The 25,119-nt window shown below is 45.6% G+C and overlaps 1 protein-coding gene across 1 annotated transcript; it reads right to left on the bottom strand.

Annotated features, from left to right (window-relative positions):
• Window positions 1–373: 373 nt before the first annotated feature.
• LOC308579662 (uncharacterized protein) lies at window positions 374–22,811 on the bottom strand. Its single transcript, XM_081180594.1, has 14 exons — window positions 22,111–22,811; window positions 21,413–21,508; window positions 20,830–21,060; window positions 20,472–20,494; window positions 19,468–19,589; window positions 18,805–18,837; window positions 15,946–16,458; window positions 8,514–9,031; window positions 8,068–8,163; window positions 7,530–7,760; window positions 6,458–6,480; window positions 5,044–5,165; window positions 4,633–4,665; window positions 374–2,103 (listed from the first exon to the last, which is right to left on the bottom strand). Exons 1-14 carry the CDS (start codon window positions 22,609–22,611, stop codon window positions 1,607–1,609), a joined length of 3,039 nt encoding a protein of 1,012 aa, XP_081036720.1. The 5' UTR covers window positions 22,612–22,811; the 3' UTR covers window positions 374–1,606.
• Window positions 22,812–25,119: the final 2,308 nt, after the last annotated feature.

The following is a 25,119-nucleotide window of genomic DNA, read 5'->3' as shown; positions in this document are numbered from 1 at the left end:
CTGATATCCAGAAATGGACGCAGGTGCGAAATACGAGCTTATGCAGGGAAGCCCCTGAAATTTGCCCCTCACTCAAACTGGATTGACTGGAGCTTTTCAGGGAGGGCTTTCAAGCAAATCTCTGAAGGGACCCTTGTTAAGATGTCACATTCTGAGTGAACAGTGTGTTGCACTTGGGATGACAAGGCCCAGGTTCGAATGCCTTTTGACCACAAACTTGAATGTGTCTCCTTTTTCTAAGTCTCTCAGCTCAGCCTCTTCTACCTCACAGGGTTCCTCTGAGGATAAAACAGGATATCACCCTCCTAAAATCCCTGGAGGAAGTGTCATGGGGAATGGATATTATACTGTTGAGTTTGAAACACCACAGGAGTAACAAGTAGTACAATCTTTAATAGAATCAATCATGTTAACACAGGAAACATATCCCCAAATTCTTTCAGGCCTGTTATGCAAAAGGATAAAAAGAGGGGATCTCTTAAAAATACTGGTAAGTATCTGACTGTTCACTACAAAGCACCTTGGAGAAAATAATGGTATACATGGGAATTTACCACCCGCTCCTTAAATCCTCTAAGATTGTTACTGTTCTCTCTTCAGAACTCCTGACAGAGGCTCTTCACTGTCAGAGGGGATTTTGTTACACTGAGGCTCAAAACCTGCAGCGGGGTTATGTCTCTGGGGTCAGAATGCAAAGGCAATATAGTGTAAGTCAGGAAGACCCCCGAAAATGTCCCCCAAGCAACCTTCCCTACTTGTTCCAAGCCAGAGATCTTGAGAGCGTTATGCAACCTTCCTAGATGCCAGGAACCAAGGTGGAGTTAGAAACTCTTTCCACCACTGCCACCCCACCCCACCCCACCCCCCCGCTTTCTGGGCTCTGGACTCTTGTGAGATCTCACACAGTCCTTTCCAACAGTTTTCCCCGGTCTCTCAACCTCTTTCTATTTATTAATTTGTGGTTTGATAAAGGGCTCCAGGCTGCGATCACCCAAGTCAACTTTTGGGCTGACTGTACTAAACTAGCAAACAGGTCCCCTTCAATATGGAGATTTTGCTGAATTGCCACATAAGCTTCCCTGAGGAGTAGCAAAAAAAGAGAGGTATTTTGGAACTCCTTCTCCATGACCAGTGGAGGTCTTGGGGGAGGAAAGGGAATCTGAGAGCAGGATTGAGGGAGGCTGAGGAAGGTTTTAAGTGAGGCCCATGCATAATTCTGATTTTATTCCGAAAAGACGATGGTATTGTCTATAGAAATATTAAGTCAGAGTTGGAGGTTGGAGAGAGAACTACATCAAAAGATGAATGTGATTAGGGTTGCTGTTGTTTCCTAAATTATTTTCTTGCATCTCATGCACCGACAGAAGTAGCTGATTCCCAAGGGAGAGAGAACAGGCAGGTTTGGGGACTGACAGGGGACCCAATCCATCAGTGTCATTTACAAAACTGGACCAAGAAGGGAGAGTTGCATCATGATTGACACAAGGGATGGCCAATCGCAGTTCTGGAAATATGATTTCTCAAGTGCCTGTCGGCTCAGTCCAGAAGAGGTGACTGAATATGTCATGATGGCCATGAATATGCACTTCTCTGTCTGCACCTTCAGTCAAGAGAGTCTCAGGTTCCCTTCCTCACTCACGTAAAAAAAGGGCTTGAGGTTCTCTCCAGATAAGGAGGCTGCTGAGAATGAGTGGAGGAGGACTGCTGTATCTGCATCGAAAAAGGACACCCGTCCCGCTTCACAGTTCAGGGTCACTTGGATCCTCTCAGGCTCCTCACTTGGAACAAAGACCTCATGGGGGAAGAAGTACTTGTACTCACCTTCCACCTTCCCCAAACCCCAGATCCCTTCCGTAGGCCAACCCTTCCTCTTCACAAACTTTCTGGCAACACCCACCCCCCATTCCTCTTCTCTTCCCACAATGACTTCCCAGAAATGTCGGCCTGATGTGAAACCCTCACATCCCAGCACATAGCCATATGTGTCAAATCTCTCAGGGTTGTCTGGCAGGTCTTGACACTCTTCTCCTTCTCTCACACTCTTTCGATCCTCTGACAGGATGAGGAGGGGATTTGCTGTGTCTGGATCCAACGTTACGTTTTCTGTGGGGGCAGATGAGGAAAGAGAAGAGAAATGACGTCAAGTGGGAAACTGACTTTTCTTTAGGTACATGACAGAAATAGCATCCCCTCTGAAATGAACAGGGACTCCATGGCTCTGCATTGGAGACAGGGATGTTCATCAAGTTCTTAATGATGATTCTTGAAACATTTGCAGTTCTTTCAAGTGTTCAAAGCACTTAGCACACTATCTACACAGAACCCTTGCAACTTCCCTGTAAGTCAAGTCAATCTTACTATGCCCATTTTTCAGATGGGAAAACTGAGGCTGAGAGGCAGTGGCTTGTCTAAGGCCACCCCCACCCCCACCATTCGTGGCAGAAGGGAGTCAAGGCAGGGACTCCCTAATTCACACCTTAATCTTTTACCTCACATCACATGGCAGACCATGCTGGACATGCCAGGGAAAACTGAGAGCAGGTGCTCTCAGCCTCCTTGAAACCACCATTCACGTTTCAGTTACATATTTAATGTTATGTTATAACCCATCCTTCCAGGTAGTTTATAAAAAGCAAGAAAGTGGTTAGGCTACTTGTGTGAAATATCTGTCTTGGGATTCTTGACAGCACATCATAGAGTTGGAAGGGCCCCAAAGGGTCCTCTAGTCTAGACCAACCCCTGCAATACAGTAACCCCAACTAAAGCGTTCGGGACAGGGCCCCCCCCCCAACCTAAGAACCTCCAAGGAAGGAGTGTCAACCACCTTCTGAGGGACTCCCTTCCATGTTCTGCAGTGTGGGCCTTTGGTCTGTTTCCCCCAGGCAAACTATGAGCAGTCAGCCAAGAACAAACTCCATTATCTTTTATGGTTTGGTTAGAGTGATGCAGAAAATGGATAGTTCTATCTTTTAAATTGACAGTTATTACATCGTTTATATGAATGGCTTTCTTTTTCTATGAATTGTGTTAATGCATTTATTGTTGCAATACCAAGCTAAAGGTCCACACACACACCATTTTTTAAACTAATGAAATAACTTCTTTATTTAAAAAAAGATATAAATAACTTTATTATAGCCAAACTCAGTGAAACCTAGGAAGTGTCATTCCCACCTGTTACCTTCAATGCAAAGACCTCATCCTGGCTCCCCAGACCTGATTGGCTATATGATTAATATTTTTCTTCACTGTTCCTCACATGGGGAAAATGGACAGCGGAAGAACAATGAGAAGCCCATTTAGAAAGTGGTCAGGCTGGTGGAGATTAGGAAGAAGATCTGCTCTGCAGTCCACCCCCCCTCACCGGTTAGTCAAGTGTAGCCTTTATGCATTTTACTCACTGCTGTTGTCTAAAAGAATCCCAGAATGTAATTTTGAAGATAAGTAAGAGATAAGTCACTGCCTTGCCATGGCGAAGGGGCTTGAATAACGATTGGCTATATGATTAATATTTTTCTTCACTGTTCCTCACATTTATGGAAAAGGGGGGCTGTGGAAGCACAATGAGAAACCCATTTAAGAATTGGTCAGGCTGGTGGACATTAGGAAGAAGATCTGTTCTGCAGTCCTCTCACCATGTTATGGAAAGTTTGTCAAGCAATTTCTTTTTAAAGACACACATTTGTACAGCTGCCTTTGGAGATTAAGTGTGATGTTGGATGTTGCCTGTGCTGCTATTAGTCTTTTTTGTTGTTGTTAAATGTAAGGGGTTTTTCTAGTTTATTGTATTGATTAGCCTTTATGCATTTTACTCACTGCTGTTGTCTAAAAGAATCCCATAATATAATTTTAAAGATAAGTAAGAGTTTCCTTTATGCTGCCATCTGCTGCCCCTTTCCCAGCTCTTATGATTCCCTTTTTTGTGGTGTCCAGGATTAGGCCGGACTGGACTTCTGTCTTCCCACGGAGCCTTTTCCCCTGGTCTGTAGTGAAATACTGTCCTGCTCCTTTAGGTTTACTCAGGTTTCTATAGTTCTGTCAACATGTTGAAGCAGAGACGTCATGTCTCCCCTCCAATACAAAAACTGAGGGAAGACCCCCATCTTGCAGGGAAGCCGGACCCCTGGAGTTCACACTCAGGCAGCCCCCAGCTCCCTCCACTGACACCAGAGCCCATTCACCTTCTCGCCCCCAAAGGTTGTTGCAGCCATTTTCTGAGCTATTTGTGCTCATGCATTTCCCACTCTTACACCTTACTCTTACGTAAAAGGGGTGGGGATCTTGTATGGCTCAAAGGGATATTTTCCCCTCATGTGCCGGGAGCCTTTGGCTTCACACCACCCCTGTGTCTTATTGAGATTTGGCACAGAAAAGCCAGCCATCCTGGGCTGGGGGCTTCCTAAGAGTCTGCAGGATCAGGCCAAGAGCCCATCTAGCCCAGGATGCTGCTCTCACGGAACAGATGCCTCTGGGAAATAAGGGGAAATAAGGCATGGAAGGAAGAGCTGCAGTGGCCTGGTCTTTTGAGAAGCAGATCCCCTCTCTCCCGAGTTTTACCTTGGAAAATGGCTGGGGAAACCAAGCCAGATGAGCAGGGTATCAATAATAAATTATTATTATTCTTAATTGTACCTTTTCGCAGCTGAAGTTCATATTCCACAGTGTCTAGAAGAGAAAAGGGAACAGAGATTTAGCATCACACTTTCATTGAGATAACAAACCTGATCATCAAGATCTCCCCATCAACAAAAAGGTCCAGAAATCCCTGTTCCAGGACGGGAGGCCTCAACCCCAGTCCCCTCTGCTCCTGGCTGGCTCCTGGACAGCCCCCCTCCCTCCTGCACCCCTTACATCAATCTCAGGGCCAAAGGAACAGTAGAAATGCCCCAAAAAGTGAAATGTGTGAAAGCACCCAAAGCCTGAACAAGAATAAGTAAATAAATAAATAAAGCCTCCATTTTCCTGGCAGTGCTAATAAGTTGGAGACTGTCATTAACACTTCTTAACATCCAGCTCACAATCCGTTCAGCCCTTCTTTACTACCTCTGAATTTCTTCATGACTCCCTCCAGGAAGGGATTTATATCTTTGAAGTCCCAGATCTTCCACTTCAGAGCAGGAGGAAAAGCCACAGGAGGATCCTCTAAGTTCTCCTTCTCCTGAGACCTGGGAGGAGAAGAACAAAGTCAACCCTCCATCCTTCCAATGCAAGGAGCTTTCAGATAAGGCAGTTGTCTCATATTGATGATAAAGGCATGATGGATATATCATGAAGACTTGGGAGCAGGGTTTTTCCAGTGGCAAAAATGAGCATCTAGATGATGTGTGGATCTAGAGCAGGGGTCGGCAAGCTTACCAGACCATGGGCCGATCCACGATCCGTCTGTTGGAGGACGGGCCGGAGAGTGTGCGCACACACGCTCTTCTGGGTAGGAGGAGTGCCAGTGCGCATGTGCACACGCTATTTTCAGTGCTCCTCTGACCCGGATGTGCGCAGGAAATGGCATGTGTGCATGCGCACGGGCGCTTCTCCATCCCACATGCATGTGCACACACTATTTCCGGCGCACATCCGGGTCGGAGGAGCACATGCGCACAGGCACCATCAACCCGGAAGTTGGTTCCAGCACCGTGCCAGTAAGAGTGGGCAGTGGGGGGTGACAGGGGTCACCATGGGCCAGATAGATGAGCCCCGGTGGCCGCTACTGGCCCATGGGTCTTAGGTTGCCGACCCCTGATCTAGAGAGAACCTAACAAGTTGAAGGAAAACCGACACACACCTTCTTACGAAATATACTGAAGAAATCTTGGAATATGAGACTGAAAGGGAAAGAAGCTGATATATGGAAATTATTTTTTTGAAGAAAATCGAACTATACTGGGTCCTTACGCAGAGATTTTAGGACTACACCTGTTTTAGTCAAGCAGTTCACATGATTAATGAGCAAAATAAAATAGAACTGGGATGTGTATTTCTGAAACATAAGGAAGTTCAGAATGCTTTAGAATGGGTCTATAATTAACATTATAAAGGGTTAGGCACCTGGTTAAGCACTGTGAAAACAGGATTCTGGACTAGATGGGCTACTGGCTGGATGCAGCAGGGCCCTTTCTCACATTTTTATGTCTGAGGAAGAACCTGCAGAAGCCTGAAATACACTGGATATTTAAATCTAAGTTACAGTGAATATATTTACAAGCACTTTGGGGTGCTTTTTGTATCAATTGCAGAGTAAATGAATCCATCATGGAGAAGGGCCTTCAGAAATATGCAATGGAAATGGCTTCCTGTTAGTGATTGTAGATGGGACCAACAGATACAAATGACAACAAAAACATGTCCCTGTTTTTGACTGTGATTTTGTGAAATGGAAGGAGGAACTGGAAACGGAGTTTCTCACCTGTTAAACAGGAACTTTCCCAGAATCAGAGTAAGGCTGGGGTTTCCCATCACTTACCTCTGTAAGATGCTTCCAATATCCTGGAAGGGAAGAAAAGGAAAGGGAAGGGAAGGGAAGGGGAAGAAAGATGTCAGTGGAGCCAGTTCTACACAGAGCACTGTGATCAGATTGTTATTACAGATAGGTAGCCGTGTTGGTCTGCCATAGTCAAAATAAAAAAGTTCCTTCCAGTAGCACCTTAAAGACCAACTAAGTTAGTTCTTGGTATGAGCTTTCGTGTGCATGCACACTTCTTCAGATACACAGAAGAGGTGTATCTGAAGAAGTGTGCATGCACACAAAAGCTCATACCAAGAACTAACTTAGTTGGTCTTTAAGGTGCTACCGGAAGGAACTTTTTCAGATTGTTTTTGTTGTTGTCAGTCTTGTATACTACCCGATACCTGCAGGTTTCTGGGCTGTTCACAAGATAAAATCACAATACGAAAACATAAAACACATAATAAAAACAAAAACAAGAGCAACCAAATAATCCAAACTGTCTTCAGAGGCAGCCCCATTTACAACCCCCAAGCCATGTACCCACTCCGTCAGAGGAAGCATAACCCCATGAAAAGCAGCCTATCTCCCACCCATCCAGTCTAGGGATCCTTCCACTAATAGCTCCTCAGTCTTATCTGGATTGAGCTGCAGTTTGTTGGCTCTCATCCAGTCCGTTATGGAGACAAGACAACGGTCCAGCACTTCTACTGCCTCACCTGAAGGTGTAAAGGAGAGTCACCAGCATATTGCAGACAACGGGCTCCAGGATGACCCCAACCAGTTACCAATACTAAGGAGCTGACCAGCACTTACTGGGAAACAGAGGGGGGGCAGAGTGCTGCTGGTGCTTTAGGCTTCCCAGAGACCTCTGGTTGGCCAATGGGAGAACACGATGCTAAAGTGAAGAAGCCTCAGGCTTGATCTAGTAGGTCCACTTTTGCGACCCCAGGCCTTTCACCCTTCATGTACCAATTGTTTTCTTTACAGAAGGTGTTTTTTTGGGGGGGGAGGGGTTAGGTAATATTATCCTCCTGCCGGTATTCTGAAGCAGCCCACTCCACCCTCTCGCATCAGGATGAGGCCTCACCTGCAGGAGTTCACTCGCTGGTTCCTGAAGCTTCTCCTCCATCTCCCGGATGAGGCTGTCAAGAGAGGAGAGTTCCCTGGAGAGTCTGGCCAGGTGCGCCTCCCTTTGGGCTGCAATCTCCTTCTCCACTTCTGCCATCTGGGCCAGAATACGTTTCTCCTGTTCTTCCAGAAACTGGTGCAGTCGCCTGAACTCAGCCACCATCTTTTCCCTCTCTGCACCTGTTTGTTTCTGCAGCAAAGAAGTTGAAAGAAGAGAACAGTGGGCCAATATCAGGCATCTAGTCTGCTCTTGCAGGATGAAGAGGTCAGTTATCCCAATTCCCTTGGAAGGCCACTTCTGACATATTCAGCACAGAAAGAACTCTGTAAAAACTTACAAGCCCAACCCCTCCATTAAATGGTCTTTCATGCACTGTAGGAGATCCGACCGTTCAAAAAGAAACCTCTTTCTGTATTTCATATTCATTCCCCCCCCTCCAGATATTGATTCTAGACTATAGCATTTTTCATCTTAAAGTAGTAACAATGGTGCTTACGAGCAGGTCTTGGCTTTCCTTTTCTGTGTTTGCTTTAAATATTAGAATTTTCTCTCTCTCCTTCCTCACATTGTCTAGGCAGCTGCTGATCTGATCCTGAAAAGAAAACACAATCCAAGTTGGGCTGCGTTACACATTAACAGGCAAGCTCAACCCTATGTTTGCTCCCTGCAACACACTCAACACACCTCCAACATCTTCCCCCTCCTTTTTATTAAATAGATGTTGCAATCTTTCGTCCCATGGGAGTTACTGCAGCCTGCACTTTAAACCCTCAAAAAGAAAAATGTTTATTGTATAAAGTTGCAGAAGTTTAGTTTTATCAGGCTGCACAAGAATTCCTTTTGGGCTGCAGGTGGAGAGAATACATTACAATTATTATTATTAACAGCCCCTTTTGTCTGCAGCTCTTCCACCCCCAAGAAAGACCCACTGCCTTTCCCTACCTTGTACTCCTGGGACGCCTCCTCCAGAGGAACCACCTCGTGGCCTTTGTGCTCTTTGGATACATTACACACCACACAGATGGGGGCTTCATCCTCCTGGCAGAAGAGCTTCAGGGGCTCCTGGTGCTTCTCACAGACGCTTCTTTTTCCTTCGGCCTCCTTTTTCCCGCCCAGATGACTGAATTTCTTGGCTATTTCCACAACATTTGCCAGCTGCTGGTTTCGCCTGATGCTGCTTTGCTCCACTGTTTCCCTGCACTGAGGGCAGGAAGCCTCTCCCTCGGATTTCTCCCAGCATTGGACCAGGCAGGATTGGCAGAAGTTGTGCCCGCATTCATGAATGATCACCGGATCCCTGAAATAATCCAGGCAGATGGAGCAAGTGGCTTCGTCGCGGAGATCTCGGACGGGACCCTCAAAAGCAGCCATGGCTGCTGCCTCGACAGGAAGAAAGAGTTGGTTTCGTTTTCTCTCTTTTCCGCCTGCAAATGGGCGTGCTTCCTTTCCAGGAAATTCAGCTGTGATCACTCAGGATCTCTGCTGCCTTGGAGTTGGGTGGAGCTCCGAGCCGCTTTGATATGGTGGAAATATATATATTTTATTTTAAATGGAATGCTCATTCTTGGTGGCTACTCTTTTAAGGAACCATTTCCCTGCGAGAGCTGGTGGAGTTTATTGTTGTTGTCGTTTAACTACCAGCATGTCAGCCTCAGAACATACTTTGCAAGCTGATGAATGAATTGCCCCCCCCCCCGCCTTGCTCCATTGACATCTTCTTTCTAGTTAGCAGCCCCCACATACAGAGGAGGAACAGCCCAGCCCTCCATCCCGGTGCCAGTTTTTAGTGAGTCGTTTTGACAGACTCGTCGCGTCTGATAATGTGCAATAACCTCTGGACTCAGCTAAATGGTATCCAGATATTTGCCAGTCACTGCAGGGCACCTATTAACTTTCAATTAAACCTGTTTTCTCCATGAATGCAGCCCTTTGTCAGTGAAACATCACTTTGTTATGGGAATTTTAAGGTCTCAAATATAGAATTAATATTCATAAATGCACACGTATCTAAATACTGTATATGAACCATGTGACTGAAATAAAACGGGAGAGCAATCCTGAAGCCATTTTGACTCTCCCATTGACCTCAAATATTCCTCTGCAGTAAGGGAGGCAAATGGGGAAAGCCTTCCCATTGACTTTTTGCTTGCAAATCCTGTTTTAAGGGCGTGTTTATGTATGAATAGGGTGAGCCTCTGACCTGGACTCAGGAACTAAAGTATTAACCATCACAAATAAGTGGCCTGGCTGCCCTTTCTTGTTTCCAACTTCAAGCTTCAAATGGGGTGGGCTGATGTAACCTCAACAAAATCCCTGTTTCCTCTCCATCCTCCCCGCTAAACCAATGAATCTTCCTGCAGTCCAGGTGAATTTTTAAGCTGCTCTTCAGGTCCAGCTTCCTCCATTTTTCCCCATCCACTGATCCCATCTCCAGTCAGTCCATCCTCTCAGAAAAATTTAGATTAACTATTATGTACTGAGTTGAATAGGATTCAAAATGCTGCAGTCTGATTCATCCTAGAACAATAGGATTCAGAATGCAGCAGTCTGATTGGTCCTAGAACAATGCAGCAGTATGATTGGTCCTCAGGGTCCACCCAATCCAGCTCCAGATGGAAGTGAATCCGCAACCTGATTGGCCTACAGGAGAATCCCAGAAATGACCAATCACATGTGGCCCATTGTGTAAATAATGTATATAAAGCAGATATTTTGGGGGTACTTTCATTCCTCACTACTTTGAGTGGAATAAAGAGCATGAAATCCACACCCAACTGAGTATATTTCATTCACCATGGAATCTTCTATCTTTCTTTTTTATTTTTTAGTGTGGGGGAAGAGTTCTCACTCTTTTTACCTGTGATACTTTTTATCTTTATCTACTGCTAAATGATTATTGTTTGGTGGTTGACACATTCCTCATAAAATTCTTTACAAATCACACTTTAAAAAAAATCAGTGTTGATGCTCTGAACATTTTTCTCCGACGTTTCATTTGATCCATGCTGAAGTGAGGGTCCCCTTCTTAATTTGGGTCTATGTTCAAGTGTAAAAATGAAGACAAAATAATTGAGGCCATTACAAATATACCAAAAACTGTTTTCCGTTTCATATTCTGAATCCTTGTGGATTATTATGATACCTGCTGTCTGTGTGTTGACATTTTGCAGAAGGGTCTGTCACTGAATAAAGAGCTGAGGGGACAGTTCTGAAAACTTTTTTGGGTGGATGTTCTGGGAAGAAACCAAAAAAGCAGCATGAGCAACAGTTTATCCCAACGTACACACTAACGTTTGTGTTGTTTTCATTAAGCCTATATTAATGAGGATTATGATGATAACTGTAACCTGCACAGCTTGAGAGTACTATACCAGGGCAAATGGGCATCACAAAGTGGGAAAGGGAGAGGGATCCTGAGCTATCCGGATGTTCACAGATTGACCAGGGCTTCAACAGAAGTGCCAGTCATATCAGCTGGAAAATCCTCCAGAGCCACTTGGATCCGTCAATCTCTGAGGGTGGACCATTCTCATAGGCAGAGGGGAAACGGTCTGAAAAAGCCTAATTTCAACAGGAAGTGATCTCACCATGACAACAGACTGAGGTCCATATCTCCCAGTTTCAGATCACTCTCTTCCTGCCCAAGCTCCAGTGTCACCAGCGATATACATCAGCCCAACAGCATGTTGGGACAGCCCCACAGTTGTCAAGACAGAACTGTTTCTGGGGCTGCTCAATGAAACCTCCTGGTGCAGAGGCAGTCTACCTCTGAATCAGCTGAAGCTGTGGAGGCGAGCAGGAAAGGGCTTTTAGTCTCAAACCCTTTGTCTCGCCAACTTTAAAAGGGTGTGTAAGCCAGTGGCCAGAACCATATGTGTGAAGAAGTCCTTTCTCTAGGCAATCACCAAAACCTAAGAGCTAATCCTGTCATCTCCGGAACTTATCCCAGGGAAGTGGGCACAGGGCTGTAGGCTCAATTTCCTCATTCTTCCACAGAGCTCAGAAGAGATTAGAAAGATGTGCTGTTTTCGCTTCCTCTTCCGAATGGAGAATTGCCATTTGGGTGACTATGATAAAAATGTTGAATTAAAATGCTTCTCCCTGCCTTTATGCCCCATCTGTTTGGCACTGGTTGCAATGCTTCCATTGAAAATGGGGTGGGGAACTATTGCAATTGGCATTCCTTTCATTCCCCCCCTTTCATTTTCCCACAACTGTCTCTGTGTTGAAAAGTAGGGTGTCAATAGGATACCTGCTCTCTCACTGACCTGGCAGATACGGCTGAGACTCACTTCTCTCCTGGTGGTGGGATTCCCACAAATAAAGGGATGGGCAAACTTCAGACATGGGGGATTTGCTTTCATTTCTAATCCGAATGCCGAGATCCAGAAATGGACCCAGGTGCGAAATACGAGCTTATGCAGGGAAGACCCTGAAATTTGCTCCTCACTCAAATTGGATTGACTCCTCCTGCAGACATTCAGTCAACACAGGAAGGTCTGAAGAGGAGCTACAACATATAGAGGAGCTTTGCAGGGAGGGCTTTCAAGCACATCTCTGAAGGGACCCTTGTTAAGATTTCACATTCTGAGTGCACAGTGTCTTGGACTTGGGATGACAAGGCCCAGGTTCGAATCCCCTTTGACCATAAACTTTAATGTGCTCCTTTTTCGAAGTCTCTCAGCTCAGCCTCTTCTACCTCACAGGGTTTCTTGGAGGATAAAACAGATGTTATAAACAAAAACTGCTCCTTTTCCCCTCTGGGGTACCCAAGAGCCCATACAGAGTCCTTAAGTAGGCTCTCTATCAGTAGGAGAAAATAACAGAGGCCAACCAGAGAATATTGAGAAGCAAAGCAGCTAGTAAGCATGATCTTTATTAAACTGTTGCAACAGGGCCTCCACTCACCACAACCAAGAGGGAGGAGAACCCAGAGCAATGGTTGCGCAAGCCCTTATATAGACCAGGGGTCAAACCGGCCCATGGTGACCTCTGCCGCCCCCCGCTGCCCACTCTTAATGGCGCGTCACAGGGCCTGAATTCTGGGTCGATGGCACCTGTGTGCTGGAAATAGTGTGTGCGCATGCGTGCTCCAACCCAGAAGTGTGTGTGCGCACACTCCAGCCCATTCTCTGACGGACGGAACGTGGACTGGCCCATCGTCTGATAAGCTTGCCAACCCCCGATATAGACTTGTGAAATTGTCCACCCTGCAGCTCAAGACCACCCCCCAAAAAATACCATACATACATCACAGAAAGAGGCAGTCCCCAGAGGAAATACATGGGGGGGGGGGCGGTCTACTGCAGAAATCCTGTCTGCCAGGATACCTGATAACGGTCACTGGTTCTCTCCTCAAAAAATCTGTTCTCTCCTCAAAAAATCTGACAGAGGATCTTCATTGTCAGAGGGGACTTTGTTACATCGAGGCCAGAAACCTATGTGGGGGTTACATTTCTGGGATCAGCATGCAAAGGCTTTATAGCGTAAGTCAGGAAGACTCCCGAAAATGCCCCCCAAGCAACCATCCCTACATGTCCGAAGCCAGAGATCTTGAGAGCTTTATGCAACCTTTCTGGAGGCCGGTGAGGTGGTGGACTTAGAAACTCTTTCCCCCACTGCCAAAGGCCCCCCCCCGACCATTGCCTTCTGGGCTCTGGAGACTCTTGTGAGATCTCACACAGTCCCTTCCAACAGCCCCCCCCCCCGTCTCTTGCCATCTTTCTATTTATTAATTTGTGTTTTGAGGAATGGCTCCAGGCTGAGATCATGCAAGTAAGTTGGGAGTTAGTTTTTTTTTTTAATGATATTTATTTAAGTTTCAAAGAAAGAAAATACAAAATACAAAAAAACCAAAAACACAACCATTATACAACAAATCATATCCGTTTTAGACTTCCTTCAACGTCACTGACAATCATTCGTAGTTATCCTTTTGGTACACATTTCTTCTTTTTTTTCATATTGCCAATTATTCTTCCCTTCCTCATAATCTCTACTAAACAATATTTATTAATTCTTTACAAAGCCTCTTTGAATCCCATTAGCGTTGTTTTTACACCATAGTTATTTTCCAGATAACACACAAATTTCTCCCAGTCCTTTATAAATTTTTGATCTTTGGTATATCTAATTTTCCCTGTTAGTCTATCCAATTCAGCATATTCTGTCAATTTTGCTCTCCACTCTTCTACCGTAGGAACTTCCTCCTGCTTCCACTTCTGAGCTAACACAATTCTGGCAGCTGTCACCGCATACTGGAAAAGTTTATAGTCCTTTCTTCTGACATCCTTCCCTACAATACCTAATAAAAATGCTTCTGGTTTTTTCACGAAAGTGTACTTCAACATCTTTTTCAACTCGTTGTAAATCTCTTCCCAAAAGCTTTTAACTTTCTTACACTCCCACCACTGATGGAAGAATGTCCCTTCTTTATGTTTACACTTCCAGCATTTGTTGTCCACCTTATACATCTTTGCCAGTTTAGTGGGTGACAGGTACCATCTATAGAGCATTTTCATCATGTTTTCCCTCAATAACGTGCAAGCCGTGAATTTTATATTCTCTTTCCACAACCTTTCCCAATCCTCTAATTGAACATTATATCCAAAGTCCCTTGCCCATTGTACCATCACCAATTTCACCTCCTCATCCTTCGTGTACCACTCCAACAATATTTTATACATTTTTGACAAATTTTTATATTCGTTATTTATTATCTCTTTTTGGAAGGTTGATTCTTTTTCTACATAATTCCTTTCCTTCAACTCTTTTTTAAACATTTCATTTATCTGGAAGTAGTTTAACCAATCATATGTTAATGCCTTAACTTGGTCGTAAGGTTTTATTTTCCACTTCCCTCCTTCGTTGATAACCATTTCTCCGTAGTTTCCCCACTTCCCTCTCATGTTGATTGTCTTAACACACATCATTTCTAACGGGGATAACCAATGTGGAATTTTTGGTTCTAATATATTTTTATATCTATCCCAGACCTCTATTAGTGCACCTCTAAAGATATGGTTTGTAAATCCCTTATGTACCCTCTTTTTGTCACTCCATAGGTACGCATGCCACCCGAATCTGTTGTTAAACCCTTCAAGATCTAATAATTCCTTATTTTCCAACTTCACCCATTCTTTTAACCAGCACAAGCATGCTGCCTCGTAATAGAGTCTCATGTCTGGTAGGGAGAAGCCACCTCTTTCTTTTATGTCTGTTAATAACTTAAATTTAATTCTAGGCTTCTTCCCTTCCCAGACATATCTTGAGATCACCTTTTGCCACTCTTTAAAAATTTTTGTGCCTTTAATTATGGGTATCGTTTGGAATAAGAATAACAACTTAGGAAGCACCATCATTTTTACCATCGATATTCTTCCCCAGAATGATAATTTCATTCTGGCCCAAATCTCCAAATCTCTTTTTACACCTTTCCATACAGGGATATAGTTATATTGATATAAATCTATGTTCTTGTCAGAAAGCCAGATTCCTAAATATTTAATCTTCTTTACTACCTCAATCTCCGTTCTTTGTTGTAATAATTCAATCTTATCTCGATCCATATTTTTAACTATCATTTTGGTCTTTTTCTTATTCAATCTGAATCCTGCTATTTTCCCAAATTGTTCCATTTCGTTTAAAATCTCCTTTATACTTTCTGTAGGTTCTTCCACAGTCAGAACCACGTCATCTGCGAAGGCCTTAATTTTATATTCATTTACCCCTAATGTCACCCCTTTAATTTGCTTATTAAGTTGGGAGTGAGTTTTGGGCCAACTACTCAACTAGCAAACAGGTCTCTTTGGATATAGAGATTTTGCTGAATTGCCACATAAACTTCCCTGAGGAGTAGCAAAAAAAGGGATTTTGGAACTTCCATCTCCCTGGCCAGTGGAGGCTTTTGGGAAGGAAAGGGAATCTGAGAGCAGGATTGAGGCTGAGGAAGGTTTAAATGATACCAGTGCATAATTTTATTCATAAAATATGGTATTGTCTCCAGAAATCTTAAGTTGGAGGATGAAGAGAGAACTATATCGAAATAGGAACGTGTGGGGGGGGGGGGTTGCTGTTATTTCCTAAATCATTTTCTTGCTTCTTTCCTCCTTTTGCACCTTCTGCACAGACACAACTAGCCGATTCCCAAGGGAGAGAAAACAGGCAAGTTTGGGGACTGACAGGGGAGCCAAGCGATCAGTGTCATTTACAAAGCTGGCCAGAGAAGGGAGAGTTGCATCATGATTGACACAAGGGATCGCCAATCACAGTTCTGCAAATAAGGTTTCTTCTTAAGTGCCTGTCAGCTCAGTCCTGGAGACTGAATGTGCCATGATGGAAATGAATATACACTTGTCTGTCTGCACCCTCAGTCAAGAGAGTATCAGGTTCCCTTCCTCGCTCACATAAAAGAAGGGCTGGAGGGTCTCTCCTGAGAAGGAGGCTTCTGAGAATGAGTGGAGAAGGGCTGCTGTATCTGCATCGTAAAAGGACACCCGTCTCCCTTCACAGTTCAGGGCCACTCGGATCCTCTTGGGCTCCCCACCCAGAATTGAAACAGGGGGCCCACTGCGGCTGGAGACCCTGTATTGACGACCCCACTTCCCTATGCGCCAGAACCCTTCCTCAGGGCCAGCGGTGAGCTCGCCTTTCCTCTTCACAGACTTCCTGGCCACCCCCACGGCCCATTTCTCCTCGCTCCCCACAGCGACGTCCCAGAAATGTCTGCCTTCCTTGAACGCTTCACGTCCCAGCACATAGCCATGTGTGTCAAATCTCTCAGGGTTGTCTGGCAGGTCTTGACGCACTTCTCCGCGTCTCACACTTTTTCGATCCGCAGACAGGATGAGGAGGGGATGTGCTGTGTCTGGATCCAAAGTTATGCTTTCTGTGGGGGCAGATGAGGAAAGAGAAGAGAAACGATGTCAACTGGGACACTGACTTTTCTTTAAGCACATGACAGAAATAGCATCCCTTCTGAAATGAACAGGGACTCCATGGCTCTGCATTTGAGACAGGGATGTTCAACAAGTTCTTAATAATGATTCTTGAAACATTTGCAGTTTTTTCCCTACCCCTACGGTTGTGATTCATGGGTTTCCACTTAATTTTAATCTGATTTTAAATGTGATTTTGAACTGTATTTTAACCAATCATTTGATTTTGTGTTTTTAATGTATTCTATTTGGTGTTAGCTGCCCAGAGCCCAGTCTTGGCCAGGGATGGCAGGGTATAAATAAATAAATTTTTTATTATTATTATTATTATTATTATTATTATTATTATTATTATTATTCCAAGGGTTTAAAGTACTTAACGCACATTACCTACATAGAACCCTTGCAACAACCCTGTAGGTTAAGTCAATCTTAGCATGCCCATTTTTCAGATGGGAGGAGTGAGGCTGAGAGACAGTGGCTTGTCTAAGGCCAGCCCCCACCCCCACCATTCTTGGCAGAAGGGAGTCAAAGCAGGGACTCCCTAATTCACATCAATCTTTTACCTCACATCACATTACAGACCATGCTTGATATGTCAGGTAAATCTGGCAGCAGGTGCTCTCACCCTCCTTGTAACCACCATTCAAGTTTCAGTTATATATTTAAAGTATGTTATACTCCATCCTTCCAGATTATAAAAAGAACAACAGTACCCAAAAAAGTATTTCTGTGCTCTGATTGACACTCCCTGTCTAAAATGTCCTGCTTGGGATTCTTAACATGAGCAGTCAAGCAAGAACAAACATGATTATCTCTTGTGTTTGGTTAGAACAATGCAGAAAATTGATAGTTCTGTCCTTTAAATTGGCATCTATTACACAGTTGACATGAATGTCTTCCTTTGGCTATGACTTGTTTTAATGCATTTATTGTTGCAATCCCAAGATAAGGGGCCTTTATTAAAGCCAAACCCAGTAAAACCAAGGAAGTGCCATTCCCACTGTCACCGTCAATGCAAAGACCCCATCCTGGCTCCACAGACCTGATTGGCTGTATGACACACATTTATGGAGTGGAAGCATCATGAGAAATTCATTTAAAAATTGGTCATTTAGTGTGTCAACATGAATAGAAGTTATAAATATTACAGCTGTTGTATAAGGGATTATGATTATGACTGGAATGTAATTGAAATCAGTAAGATTTTGGAACACAAAAATAAAGAAAATTATCAATTCTAGCACCTTAAATAAGTTATATAATTTGGTATTTGAATGATTTACATTAGAATTGTATTATAAATTTGTATTGTTATGAGGCTACTATTATAATTGAAAATTAAAAAGAAAATTGGTCAGGCTGATGGACATTGGAAAGACGATCTGCTCTGCAGTCCTCCCCCCCCCTCCTGCCACGTTAAGGAAAGTAAGTCAAGCGATTTCTTTTTAAAGACACACATTTGTACAGAGGCCTTTGGAAATTAAATGTGACGTTGGATGTTGACAGTGCTATTAGTCAATTTTTTTCTTTTAGACAGGTAATAGTTTCCTTTATGCTGCCATCTGTGGCCCCTTCCCCAGCTCCTACAATTCCCTTTTTGTGGTGTCCAGGATCAGGCCAAACTGGACTTCTGTCTTCCCACTGAGCCTTTCCCCCTGGTCTGTGGTGCAATTCTGCCCTGCTCTTTTAAGCTTATTTAGGTTTCTCTAGTTTAAGCAGAGAAGCCATGTCTCCCCTCCGAGACAAAAGCAGAGGGAAGGCCCTTAATCTTGCAGGGAAGCCGGATCCCTGGAGTTCACCCTCAGGCAGCCCCCAGCTCCCTCCACTGACACCAGAACCCATTTACCTTCTCGCCCCCAAAGGCTGTTGCAGCCATTTTATGAGCCATTTGTGTTCATGCATTTCCCACTCTTACACCTTACTCTTACATAAAAGGGGTGGGGATCTTGTATGGCTCAAAGGGGTATTTCCCCCTCATGTGCTGGGAGCCTTTGGCTTCACACCACACCTGTGTCTTATTGAGATTCGGCACAGAAAAGCCAGGCATCCTGGGCTGGGGGCTTCCTAAGAGTCTGCAGGATCAGGCCAAGAGCCCCTCTAGCCCAGAATGCTGCTCTCACGGAACAGATGCCTCTGGGAAATAAGGGGAAATACGGCATGGACGGAAGAGCTGCAGTGGCCTGGTCTTTTGAGAAGCAGATCCCCTCTTTCCCGAATTTTACCTTGGAAAATGGCTGGGGAACCCGAGCCAGATGGGCAGGGTATAAATAATAAATTATTATTATTAAATGTACCTTTTTGCAGCTGAAGTTCATATTCCAGAGTGTCTGGAAGAGAAAAGGGAACAGAGATTTAGCATCACACCATCATTCAGACAACAAACCTGGAATGAACAATATGAGCTCAAGAGATTGTAGCCAGGTGTTGTGGACTCCAAGTCCCATCATCCCTAAGCACTGGCCATGCCAGCTGGAGATTATGGGAGTTGCCGTTAAAACTATCTGAAACACACCATTACTGGCTATCCCTGCATAACCAAGGCAGGGGTGATGTCAAAGTTCAGGCCTGCCCAAATCTTGAGAGGAGGAGCAAGACCCCCAGAAGATCTCCCCATCAACAAGGTCCAGACATCCCGGTTCCAGGACGGGAGGCCCCAGTCCCCTCTGCTCCTGGCTGGCTCCTGGACAGCCGCCCTCCCTCCTGCTCCCCTTACATCAATCTCAGGGCCAAAGGAACAGGAGAAATGCCTGAAAAGTGAGATCTGTGAAAGCACCCAAAGTCTGGCTGAGAGATGGGGAGAATTCAAGTACAACTTTTTCCAGGGTTACATTCCTGGGGATTGTGCATAATCACCCCAGGTCACCCCTGTCATTTTCCTGGCACTGCTAATGACTTGGAGCCTTTCATGAACTATTTCAAACATCCAGTATAAAATATGTTCAGCTCTTCTTTACTACCTCTGAATTTCTTCATGACTCCCTCCAGGAAGGGATTTATATCTCTGAAGTCCCAGATCCTCCACTTCAGGTCAGGAGGAAAAGCCACAGGAGGATCCTCTAAGTCCTCCTTCTCCTGAGACCTGGGAGGAGAAGGACAAAGTCAAGCCACCATCTTTCCAATGCAAGGAGCTTTCTGACAAGGCAGGTGTCTCATCCTGATGATAAAGGCATCATGGATGTTATCATTAAGACTTGGGAGCAGAGTTGGCAAAAGGAAGCATCTAGATGACATGTGGATCTAAAAGCATTGAAGAAGTTGAAGAAAAACTGATACACACCTGCTTCCATAATACATGGGAATAAATATATGAATATGAGATTGAAGGGAAATAAGCTGATATATGCATATCATTTTTTTGAAGAAAGGTGAACAATAATGGGTCCTTATGCAGAGATTTTAGGATTACACCAGTGAAGCATTCCAAATGATTAAAATTATTAATATTTTGTAGCCCAGTGGTTACATTTAAAGTAGAGAGAACTATTAGAAATTAAAGCTGTGTTTTCTCAGCATGGAAGATTCTCAAAATATGAAGTTGTTTTGGGGACAAGGCTCTCAGCGGCTGCTCTTCACGATGGCTGAGTCAAAGGCAGTGGTGCCTCTGAAGCACAGGAGGGGAGTGTCCTCTGGGGCTCGGATCCTGATCACCGTGGGTTTCACACTGGCATCTGGTTAAGCACTGTGAAAACAGGATGGTGGACTAGATGGGTCACTGGCCGGATCGAGCAGGGCCCTTTTTCACATTCTTACATATGAGGAAGAACTTGCAGGAGCCTGAAAGACACTGGATATTTAAGGGTAAGTTATAGTGAAGCCCCCTTGGAATGTCTCCCTTTTCTGTATCTATTCCAGAGGAAATGAATCCATCAGGGAAAAGGGAGACGTATGTAATGGCTTCCTTGCTATGTTATATGATGAGACCAATAACATCAGAATAAGGCAGGGGTTTTCCATCACTTACCTCTGCAAGAAGCTTCCAATATCCTGGAAGGAAAGAAATAAAGATGTCAGTGGAGCCACTTCTGCAGTCAGTTATAAATACTAAGCAGCCGAGTGGCAACTGCTGGGGATCACAGGATTGGAGAGCACTACTGTTTTTTTTGGCTTCCCAGAGACCTCTGGTTGGCCAATGCAAAAACACAGTGCTACAATGAAGGGGCCTGTGGTTTGATCTATCAGGGCCCCTTCTGCGACCCCAGGACTGACGCCTTTCACCCTTCATGTACTGTTTTCATTCCAGTAACCTTTTTATGTGACTAAGAAACTCTTGTAGTCTGAAGCAGCACACTCCACCCTCTCGCATCAGGATGAGGCCTCACCTGCAGGAGTTCACTCGCTGGTTCCTGAAGCTTCTCCTCCATCTCCCGGATGAGGCTGTCAAGAGAGGAGAGTTCCCTGGAGAGTCTGGCCAGGTGCGCCTCCCTTTGGGCTGCAATCTCCTTCTCCACTTCCGCCATCTGGGCCAGAATACCTTTCTCCTGTTCTTCCAGAAACTGGTGCAGTCGCCTGATCTCAGCCACCATTTCCCCCCTCTTTGCATTTGTTTGTTTCTGCAGCAAAGAGATTGAAAGAAGAGAACAGTGGGCCAATATCAGGCATCTAGTTTGTTCTTGAAGGATGAAGAGGCCAGTCAACCAGATTTCCTTGGAAGGCCACTTCTGACATATTCAGCAGAGAAAGAACTTCGTAAAAACTTACAAGCCCACCCCCTCCTTTAAATGGTCTTTCATGCTCTGTGGGAGATAGGGCTGTTCAAAAAGAAACCACTTTTTGTATTCCATATTTATTTCCCCCGCAGAAGACCTTAAAAGTGATACGTCAGAGCAGCCGAGCAGCCAGATTTTACCGTAACAAAAGAAACAATAATCCACTTTTTCACCTTCAAATAACAATGGTGCTTACAAGCAGGTCTTGGCTTTCCTTTTCTGTGTTTGCTTTAAACACCAGAATTTTCTCTCTCTCCTTCTTCACATTGTCTAGGCAGCTGCTGATCTGATCCTGAAAAGAAAACGAAATCAAAGTTTGGTTGCTTTTTTCATTCCTGGAGTTTAATATTCATAATAACAGGAAAGTTGAATCATATGCTTGCTCCCTGCCCCAAAGACTGTGGTCTTTGCCTTTGTCATCCTGGGAGCCTGTGGTGCAATGGGTCAGTGTGTCTGGCTGTTAACCAGAAGGTAGGTGGTTCGAGCCCAACCAGGGATGGCTGTGGGCAGAATCCCTGCATTGCGGGGGGTTGGACTAGATGGCCCTCAGGGTCCCTTCCAACTCCACCATTCTGTATTCTATCCCTGCCACCTCCATTGCTCCTCCCTCCAGCCCTTTCCTAAGGGAGCTGATTCCAGAGGATGAACTGGGGGTGAGTTTCTCCTGCAGGGGGACATTGGGGGCACTGTACTCCCCTGCAAGGAAAAAAGAAATGTTTATTGAACAGAGTTTCAGAGGTTTAGTTTTAGAAGGCTGCACAAAAGCTCCTGCTGGCGAGTGACTCTTTGGCTGCCGGAGGGGAGAATACATTAAAGCGTTTACTTGTAAGACCCCCTTCTCTGTTGCTATTTCACCCTCATCATCCCGAAAGGAAACCCAGAGAGATTTCCCACCTTGTACTCCTGGGACGCCTCCTCCAGAGGAACCACCTCGTGGCTTTTGTGCTCCTTGGATCTGTCACACACCACACAGATGGGGCTTTTCTCCTCCTTGCAGAAGAGCTTCAGGGGCTCCTGGTGCTTCTCACAGATCTTCCCCTTTCCTTTGGCCTCCTTTTCACCTTGAAGACGGAGTTTTTCTACAACATTTGCCAGCGGCCGATTGGGGATGAGGTTCCTGTGCTGAATGATTTCCCTGCACTGAGGGCAGGAAGCCTCTCCCCCTGATTCCCCCCAGCACTGGATCAGGCAGGATCGGCAGAAGTTGTGCCCGCACTCCGGGATGATCACCGGATCCCTGAAACACTCCAGGCAGATGGGGCAAGTGGCTTCCTCGCACAAATCCTGCACGGGACCCCCAGATGCAGCCATGGCTGCTGCCTCGCCAGGAAGAGAGAGATGCTTTCGTTTTCTTTGCTTTTCGTGCGCGAATGGATGTCTCCGTTTCCTTCCCATGAGGAGATTCCACGGCGGGACTCGATATTTCCCTTTCGCTCCGCAGACGTGGCCTTAGCAAGGAGATCTGGGGTTCTGCTTCACCCACGCAGGAAAATTCAGGATCTCGGCTGCCTTAGAGACGTGAATTGCAGTAGAAACTTTGCTAGTAACTCAAGGAGCCACGTGCTTAGGAGAGGCAGAGAAGACCGCTCCCCTTCCGGAAGGGGGGGCGGAGTTGCAGGAGGGGACTGTCTGTGGGCGGAGGGATGTCGCCCACCTCATTGGTACTCCTAGCCGCGTCACGCCCCCCGCTGGCCAATCGGGGTGGCCGCGGGGCGTGGCTGACTGTCGTTTAAACAGGGATTTAAATTAACACGAACCATGGAAGTTTTTTATTTTTTATCTTTTGGTGTGGGGGAAGTGTTTTCTCTCTTTTGACTTGTGATTTTTTTTTAATCTTTAGATACTGCTAAAGTATTATTGTTTGGTGGCTGATACATATTCCTCATAAAAAAAGAGAACACATGGCTTTTTTGGGGGGGGGGATTTCAGTGTTGATGCTCTGAGCATTTTCCTCTGATGTTTCATTTGATCCATGCTGAAGTGAGGGTTCTCCTCTTAATCTGGCGTGCACCTGGCGATATTAATCAGGCCAGCAACCTCTTGGGACAGCCCCACGGTTGTCACGGCAGACGTGAATTCCTGAGCCGCCACCCCCAGAGCCAGTCCCTCAACATGGAGGTTGAAGCCCCCCCGATGCAGCAGTCTGGGAGCCCCCAACTCTGCCCCCAAGACTGGCTCTGCCACTCTGCCAGGGGGACTGCTGGGAAGCGAGGCGGGCGGGAAACCAGCAGAATCCCAAATCTGTCCCGATTACTCAGTGCTGAGAACAAACACTCGAACAATCCCCATTGAGATGGGGAGAGAAAGAGAATCTCTATACAGTGGTACCTCAGGTTACATACGCTTCAGGTTACAGACTCCGCTAACCCAGAAATAGGGACACGGGTGGCGCTGTGGGTTAAACCACAGAGCCTAGGGCTTGCCGATCAGAAGGTCGGCGGTTCGAATCCCCGCGACGGGGTGAGCTCCCGTTGCTCGGTCCCTGCTCCTGCCCACCTATCAGTTCGAAAGCACATCAAAGTGCAAGTAGATAAATAGGTACCACTCTGGTGGGAAGGTAAACGGCGTTTCCGTGCGCTGCTCTGTTTCGCCAGAAGCGTCTTAGTCATGCTGGCCACATGACCCGGAAGCTGTACACCGGCTCCCTCGGAAAATAAAGCGAGATGAGCGCCTCAACCCCAGAGTCGGCCACAACTGGACCTAACCCAGAAATATTACCTCAGGTTAAGAGAACAGAACAAATATTACCTCAGGATGAGAACAGAAATCGTGCTCCAGTGGCGCGGCGGGAGCAGGAGGCCCTATTAACTAAAGTGGTGCTTCAGATTAAGAACAGTTTCAGGTTAAATATGGACCTCCGGAACGAATTAAGTACTTAACCCGAGGTACCACTGTAGACCACAGTAACCCCCCACTGGCTGGCTCTCAAGTCTGCCCTGACGCTGCACCAACTCCACCAGGCCTCAGGAATAAACTAGACCAGCCTGCTCATCCACAGTCAAGTCATGGAGGAGAGGAACTTTCTTCACAGCCAACCTGGCAGGAACCGCAGCAGAGAGGAGATCAGTTCCTCCGGCTGGAAGGGCTGGCACACAGCACCTTCACCACCTTCCCTCTGTGTGTGCCATTTATCCTTTTTCCCTGTCTCCCACACCAAACTTCCCCTTGAACAGGGCAGGACATCTGTGTAGTTGGAGATGTGCAGTCTGGAGCGGAAGAAAGGGCAGAAATGTCACAGGGGACAGAGCACAGCATCCTGCTCAATGAAACCTCCTGGTGCAGAGGCAGTCTACCTCTGAATAAGCTGAAGATGTGGAGGTGAACAACAGGAAAGGGCTTTTGGTCTCAATCCCTACGTCTCACCAACTTTAAAAGGGTGTGTAAGCCAGTGGCCAAAACCATGTGTGTGAAGAAGGCCTTTCTCTAGTGAATCACCAAAACCTGTGATCCTTTTTATCTCTAGGAAATAGAGGGCACTCCTATATCTATACAAGAGTAAGTTCAAAGGGACTTCTCCCAGGGAACTGGGCACAGGGCTGTAGGCTCAATTTCCTCTTTGCACCACAGAGCTCAGAAGAGATTAGAAAGATGTGCTGCCTTCCCTTCTTCCAATTTCAGAATTGCCTTTCAGGTGACTATGATAAAAGTGTGGAATTAAAATGCCTCTCCCTGTTTTTATGCCCCATCTGTTTGACACTGGTTGCAATGCTTCTGTTGAAAATGGGATGGGGAACTATTGCAATCGGCATTCATTGAGTTTCTCTCCTTCCATTTGCCCACAACTGTCTCTGTGTTGAAAAGTAGGGTGTCAATAGGGTATCTGCTCTCTCACTGACCTGGCAGATATGGCTGAGACTCACTTCTCTCCTGGTGATGGGATTCCCACAAATAAAGGGATGGGCA

The sequence above is a fragment of the Podarcis bocagei genome, assembly GCF_964188305.1.
Source record: "Podarcis bocagei genome assembly, chromosome: 2".
In the NCBI taxonomy this organism is placed as follows: Eukaryota; Metazoa; Chordata; class Lepidosauria; order Squamata; family Lacertidae; genus Podarcis; species Podarcis bocagei.
This window is presented reverse-complemented; position numbering and strand designations above follow the sequence as displayed.

Coding starts and splice junctions, on each gene's coding strand:
- LOC308579662 (XM_081180594.1), bottom strand. CDS start 22,611: ATGGGAAGGAAACGGAGACATCCATTCGCGCACGAAAAGCAAAGAAAA. Junction 19,590..20,471: donor ATTGGAAGCTTCTTGCAGAG/GTAAGTGATGGA, acceptor TTCTCCTCCCAG/GTCTCAGGAGAAGGAGGACT. Junction 9,032..15,945: donor AGGGAACCTGATACTCTCTT/GACTGAGGGTGC, acceptor GAGTGATCACAG/CTGAATTTCCTGGAAAGGAA.